The 7,336-nt window shown below is 48.7% G+C and overlaps 1 protein-coding gene across 1 annotated transcript; it reads right to left on the bottom strand.

Annotated features, from left to right (window-relative positions):
• Window positions 1-1,660: 1,660 nt before the first annotated feature.
• On the bottom strand, window positions 1,661-6,723 carry LOC108570052 (tyrosine-protein phosphatase Lar-like; the record flags this gene model as incomplete). Its single annotated transcript, XM_017941662.1, has 7 exons — window positions 1,661-2,395; window positions 2,463-4,269; window positions 4,348-4,574; window positions 4,634-5,994; window positions 6,069-6,235; window positions 6,304-6,503; window positions 6,584-6,723. Coding segments are annotated over 7 exons (3,971 nt in total), but the record flags the coding sequence as incomplete, so codon positions are not given.
• Between the last annotated feature and the right edge of the window lie 613 nt (window positions 6,724-7,336).

Here is a 7,336-nt window from a genome sequence, read left to right as displayed (position 1 = left end):
TAGTTATATTTATAATTTTTTAATAATGTTGTTTAATGACAGACGGTGCATTTATGTACACTTAGTCACAATTCCTGACCCTCGAACCACTTTTAACTGAAAATACGTTAGATGCTCGATTGAAATTTCAAGACTGAGTCTAAAAAAGTAATACTGATTTCTTTCCTTCCTTGGTTTTTCTTCTGTTTTTCTATTCTTCTGTTTTTCTTTTCTTCGCCTTTTTCATTTAATAAATCTTGTTTGTAATATAATCGAGCATAGATAATTGCGTGCACGGACGGTCGAAGCCAAGAGAATGCCAAAAACCAAAAAGAGATCCTTTCGTTAATAGACGAGTACATCCGTTATCGTATAGTATGTATAATACTTGTATAGTTTTCTAAATAGAATTTTACGCTCTACCATGTCGAACAGCGATAGAACGACCACACTATACCGAAGTGTACAATGAAAATTTCGAAATATAGACGATACATATATAAACGAGCACATGCTTATTGTCCTCATAGTAGACTACTTGGAACTTTTTGTAAATGTTTGAATCCGCGCGTAATACACGCGTCGAAAGAGTTTATCAAAAAGGATGCGCTGCTGCAAAGATGATGATAACGATGGAGAATCGTCAAGGTGTGTTTTTGGCATTGATTTGGCGTGCTCTGTGCGCCGGGAACGTTTAATTTTACATTAAGTTTCGTTGACCCCTTAATTAAGAGTTTCTAGATTCTCCGATTTTCTAAGCTATGCATTCCGACAGAGTGCAGGCAGCACACTACTACACGTTAGAAACGAGTTTGATCTCGGGCGGGAAGCGAGTGTTGTACTCTACTACTCTCGGTTTCGATGTAAACCGAGTCAGGAATGATCCAAGTTGGGAGAAAATTGTGATGGTAGCTTAGTAGCCGGGAAAATCGTAAAAGTAGTCGAGGTAGAAGCCTACAATGGAACTTTGTACACGAGGGCATCGAGGGCTCTGGGGAACAGTACGCAAATCCGACATACAGTGCTTCTAGTTAGTTAAATTATTTCTCATAGAAACCTGCACGACACTTTTGTGCATTTTAATTGAATATAGGCACCGTTTCCTTTCATTCTTCCTTCATTCAAACCCAGTCGCGTTTCTTCACATCTTCTTCTTCTTCGTCCTCCCTCCTCCTCCTCCTCCTCCTCCTCCGTCGTCTTCTTTTTCTTCTAATGGCATCGCTTACACCCTAACCTTAGTTGCAACAATCGGCTTACGAGCTACTTAAAATTACAGTAGGTAATGAGAAGATCCCTATCGTGCGTGTAATGGGTTCAGCATGAATAAAATTGTCGATTTGGCAGTATGGTAATTTTCTCGTCTTTTTGTTAGCTTTCTCTCTTCAAGCATATTGCCGAGATTTTTGCAAGTATCTTCCGTGTCGCGTCGATAAGTACTTTTGAAACGTGCCACGCGTTCTTTCTTTTCGACTTTTAGTTCCCTGACGAAGGGGATTTTGCGCCCGTATCCGCTCGTTCTCAGACACTACGTTTCCCACTAATATGGAAGCACTGTTCTCCAACGAATAGGAAAGTTTTGATCGTTCGACGAACGTAGCAGAACCAAGTATCGCGTGCTTACGTCGCTGTCAGATCGCGCGGCACACGACCGCAAAATAATAATCCTCGTCAGTTTCCCTTTTCTTTCTTCTTTTTTCTCTTCTACGGCAGAAGGGCGTAATCGCAAGGTGGCCCCGAATTGTCATCGAGTTGGATATGTCTCAGTGATCGAACATTCGATTACACGATCTTTTCCTCGATATTGCCTCTTCGACTCCTGGCTCGAAAAGTTAGTCCGAGCTCTTTTATTCCCTGTGCGTGTGGCTCTATAGTTTGTTATTTGTTGTTGTTCCGTTTGAACTGTAAACGAAGTTTCGGTAAATAATATTTCTACAGATATGATTGTTTTCCTACGATTCTGAGCCGTAGATTTGGTAAACGGCACTCTTGTCCCTTCGATAAAAGTTCAGTTCGGCATATGTATTATATTAGGATGCCGTTAAAAACGAAAGGTTTCCGCGTTCCAAGACCCCGAGACCGCTGCAACAACACCATTCGCAATAAGATACTTGGCTACTACGCGTTTCGTTAGTTGCCCGACAAGTAAACAATTTCTCGCCCTCTCCTACTGCAGTACCTATTTGCCCGGTGGAAGGGCCTATTTACCGTGGTGTAGGCTACATACTTGGAAACTTAGATACTCTTGGAGTACTTTACGGCACTAGACGCGCCGCACTTTTGCCCGGTCACCGACCTCTCCTCGCTCGTTTCTCTGCCGATCTCTTCTGTCCTCGCGGGTGTCGGGTTGTCAGTTGGCGTAATGATCGAACGAACCGAGATATTCCAAACTGGCACGATAGCAGAATTGATATTGGTCCTTGGAGGAAAGGAAAATTAGCGGTCGGTCGTAGTAGAAAGGAAGGGGTATAGAGAAGAATACAAACCTCGGTTTGAACCATGGCTGGCCGTTGAGTTCGCAATATTCTGACCGTCTGGAAGATGTCGACCACTCCCTCGTACTGCATACGCTCCAAGACGATGCTGAGCGTGATGAAAACTCCGGTTCTTCCAACGCCTGCGCTACAGTGCACGGTTATCGGCCCGTCTTGACCAAATTGTTCCTTGGTTTTGTGCACCTGCCCGATGAAATCGATGAATCCGTCGCCGGATTTCGGTACACCCTGTTCGGGCCAGTCGATGAACTGGAATTGTCTGACCGTACGGCTCGCTCCGTCCCGCGCGTCCGTCACTTTGAACTCTCTCAAGATGTACTGGGGCATGTTGTACTCGGCGATGGGATCGACGACGAAACACTGGTAACGGATCGACCTGTCGGACGGCCAGTACTGATGGCACTTCTCCCTACCCATTTCTTTCAATTTCGTCAACATGACCACGATCGTGGAGTTATGCTCCCAAAGCATACGCCAGAAATCGTCGGTGGTGTCGCAGAGGGGTCCCTGTGTCGCGATGTAAGCACCTCGATACCGATATCCGTCGATCAGGCTGGCGTTTATGTAGTCGGACCCTTCGATGTTGCGTTGAGGCTGCAGGCATACTCTGGTACACTCGTACGGCAAAATGTGGACCAGTCGATTTTTGTGCTTGTTGCAAGGAAGATTGGCGGAGATGAATCGCGACGAGTCCACCTTGATGTTGGACAATTTCTTGAACTCGAGCTCCATCCCGGTGATATTGTCCAGCTCCGGCTGCATCAGTTTCTGAATGTGAGAGTGCAAATTTCTGGCCGGCACCTCGGTACTTCCGCAAATCACCGCTTCGTAAAGTGCGTCGTGAATGAATATGTACTGATCCTCGGTTTGGACCATGTAGTTCCTTTGAGCGCGTAGACAGGTCACGTGGCCGTATATGTCGATCATTTTCTCGTGCTTGATCCTCTCGAGCATCGAGTCGATGACGATGAAACAACCGGTTCTTCCAACGCCGGCGCTACAGTGGACGATCAGCGGTCCGCTGTCCGGAGGATTGAGGGATCTGACTCTGCGCAGGAACTGCAAGAACGGAGCGGGATGTTCGGGCACACCGTGGTCCGGCCAGGCTGTGAATTGCAACTGTTTTATCTCCCGTCTTTCCGAATAGCCAGCTCGAGATATCTGGAAGGTACGGATGCAGTAGGTGGCCAATTCTTGCATATCGGTGATGGTGACTGTCATTAAACCGTAAGTCTCGGACCCTCTGCTCGGCCAATACTGATCGCACTTTATCCTCGTTCTCTCCTCCAGTTTCGTCATCATCACGATCGTGCTGGACTTGAGTTCCCAACACATTCGCCAGAAATCGCCGAAGGTCTCCTGAAGCGGGCCCTGCGTGGCTACGTACGCGTTCTGCTTTCTGTAGCCGTCGCAGTAATTCGCGTTTATGTAGTCTGTGCCAGATATGCCGTCGATCGTTTGTAGAATTACCCTGGAATGATCGTACGCGATCACGTTCGCGTATCGATTCTTCGAGGCGTTTATCTCCATGTTGGAATGGTCCCATGTGAATTGTTGTCCGGGCTCTATCGATTCGTATTCTTGACTGAATTTCAGATTGTCGCCCTCTTTCAGACGGTCGATGTGATGTCCCAGTTCGCTGATGGGGATCGGAGGATGAGAAGCCATGCCGGGCGTTTGGAAGTTTAGACGGCGCATCTCCACCGGATCGGACGGCGCGTGATTCGAGCTAATGTCAGCAGCCATCAGCGGTCTAGTCACAGCCGCTTGATCGGGAGCTTTGCAGGGTTGCCTACGTCTACGAAATATTATGCCCCGTTAAGTCGAAATTGTTATCGACAACCGTGTACCGATAACGGTAAAAGTGGTAACTCACTTTTTGATTACGAAGAGAAGCACGAGGAATACGCTGACCATCAACGCCGCTATTATCGGTCCGACCACCCACACCATACCCGGCTCTTGCCCGCTGGTTTTTACCGAAACTTCCGGATTTCCGTCGACCGGGGTATTCGGATTGGGACGTCGAGGCGGTTCACCGGGCGGCACTTCTCTCATATCGAGGGACAAGTACTCGGAGAAGGGCGACGAAGTGTACAAGTGCTAGGGCGAGATGAAACGAAATTGTTTAGAGTTGAATTGAAAAAGGAAGGTGAACTTACCTTTCTCGGTGTGTCTACGACCGCTCGAACGAAAATCCGGTATCGTTTGTTCTTCTCGAGCTTGCGATTCTCGTAACCTTCGTAGATGTCTCCGTTGCCAAGATGGAAGGTATAGGGTATATCTCTGTGGGAGAATTTCGCGGCGATGTACGGAGCGTTGTCCTTCTCCTGCTTGGTTCCCTTGCCCGCAATCATGTCCTCGGTTAATTCGTCGGGCTGCTTGTTCGCCGTCGATTTATCTTCGGGCACGACGATCAAGTAGTAGTGGGAAATTGGCCCGTACTCTTCGGAAGCCTGGGGTAAGATCACTTGAATCTCCTCGCCGTTCACCACGCCGTAGAAGTCCGGCTTGACCATGGGCTTCGGGGCGGCCATTTGAGTGGTGACCGTAATTTTAGCCGGTGGCCTGTACTGACTGTCCCGCGGCACCGCGCTCACGTTCACGTTGTACGTGGTGAACGGTTGTAGCTCGTTTATCGTGGTAGTGGTTACGCTAGGATCCAACAGAATCTGTCTACGCGGAACCATCTGGGTTTGCGTGATACCCTGCGAATCGACGAACTCTTTGACAGCGTCGAAAGAGACTTTGTAGTGCATAGGGTTCAGTCTTATCGGCGGTCTCCAAGAGAGAGTCATCGAGTGAGTGGAGGAGTCCGGTGCTCTTAGATTCAACGGTACGTCCTCGGGCTTCACTTTAACCGTCACTTTCTCGCTCAGTCTTGCCAGGCCGTTTTTATATCTGGCCGCAACTGTGATCGCGTACTGAGTAAACTTCTCCAAGTTGACCAGATCGGCAGACTCGGTTAGACCGACGGTCTTTTGTTTCCACTCGTCCAGATCTTCGACCGCGGTGGTCGTGTAAAATATTTGATAACCGATGATCTTGCCACGATTCGGCACCGGCTCCCACCAGACTTCCACGCTCGTGTCCGACGTGGCCACAGCTTTCACGGACATCGGTGCCCGGCCGATGTCTTTCTCCGTTACGATCGTGATCTTCTCCGAGTACGGACCGCTGCCTTTCGACGTGTGCGCCCTCACGTGAAACACGTACTCGGTATTTTCCTCCAGGTTTGTGAAAACAGCCCTAGTCTTGGTCGTGTTCCTGTCCACGGTCGTCGAGTGATCGTTCTTCTTGTTGAACTGAACGTCGTACCCGATTATCTGACCGTTCCTATGCTGTCGCAGCGGCCTGTCCCAGGTCACGCACACCGTGTCGGGAGTTTGGAAAAAGTAGGACAAATTCGTCGGGGGACCGGTCGGCTCTCCTTCGGGACTGAACCAGTACCGTACCGTCTCCTGCCCGAAGCCGATCGCGTTTTGCCCAGCTACCCTGAACTCGTAGTCTACGCCCCGTTCTTCTGCGATTATTCAACGGAACAACGATCGAGAGTTATCGCGATGAAATTCTGACCAAACATACCGAGTGACATACCGAGATCCGTGATCCTGTAGGTGTGCTGGCGAGTTCCTTGGATGAATTCTTCCCTCAGCGTTTGATTTTTAATCCCGTACCTAATCCTGTAGCCGAGTAGCTCGCCGTAAGTTTGCGTCGGTTGCACCCAATCGAGTTCGAGCATGTCGCGATCTTTGTTCAAAACTCTGAAAACCAGGGAGTTTTGCTTTTGAAAACTGCTTTTGAGGCACCGGTTTGCCGGTGGCGAACGTACTTTACGTTTACTTGAGGCCTGTTTGGTACACCTCCGGGAGTTCTCACGTGCATTGGCGCGGAACGATCGCCGTCGCCTTTTCTCGTCACAGCAGCTACTTGGACCGAGTATCTGGTGTCGGGTTGTAAACCGGTAATATTCATTTCCAACACACCGTCCTCTTGCACGCGTCGTATCGGTTCGTTCAACAGATCCTTTCCCTAAAGAAAGGGGAAAAGGTGAGAAGTCGTCACTCTCGCGTTACCTGCCCGCGCTCTTTCCTTCTGCTCGATCGACTCACCTCCTCCCTCACTTCGTGCACGTGTACATGATAGCCCCTAATCACGCCGTTCTGTTCTTTCGATTTCGGAGGTTTCCATTCGACGTGTAGCGCGGTAGAATTGATCGGCGTCACTTTAACGTCTTGAGGATCTCCCGGCACTGGAACGCAACGGTCGGTTAATTCCTGCACTTGACGCTCGATGGTATGTCACGCTCACAGTCGCACGCTCATCTACACATTCTCGCAATCACGCGTGAAAGGGGATCAAATAATAATGGTAACGAGAGAGAAAAACCTGAAAAAATAAACGGTGCAAGGGGTTTGGCGTCGAACTTGTCCGTCCGATCCATCAAAAGAAGCGTGACAGAAAAATACGTCTGCTTTCTCTATCGATCATTTCGACGAAACGAAATCTACAAGTTTGAAAAAAACGGCAGCGATGCAGAAACACAACATAACGATCGATCTTTGTCTCGGTTTAATCGGTAACAGTCCGTTCGTCGTTGGTCGTTCCGTCTGACGAAGAGGGGGAGGAGCGCGTAGCGAGACGAATGTCCAAATCAAAGCGTCGTACGGCAATTAAAAGATCGAAGGTGTAACGAAACGATAGAGAAAAAGAGGAGAGACGAAGGAAGAAACCAACGAAAACAAGTCCGTAGAGGGACGAGAGAGCGCGAGAGCGCGCGAGAGAGAGAGAGAGAGAGTGAGAGTGAGAGCGAGAGAGAGAGAGAGAGAGAGAGAGAGAGAGAGAGAGAGAGAGAAAAAAAAAAA

The sequence above is a fragment of the Habropoda laboriosa genome, unplaced genomic scaffold (genome assembly GCF_001263275.1).
Source record: "Habropoda laboriosa isolate 0110345459 unplaced genomic scaffold, ASM126327v1 C6181473, whole genome shotgun sequence".
Lineage (NCBI taxonomy): Eukaryota > Metazoa > Arthropoda > Insecta > Hymenoptera > Apidae > Habropoda > Habropoda laboriosa.
This window is presented reverse-complemented; position numbering and strand designations above follow the sequence as displayed.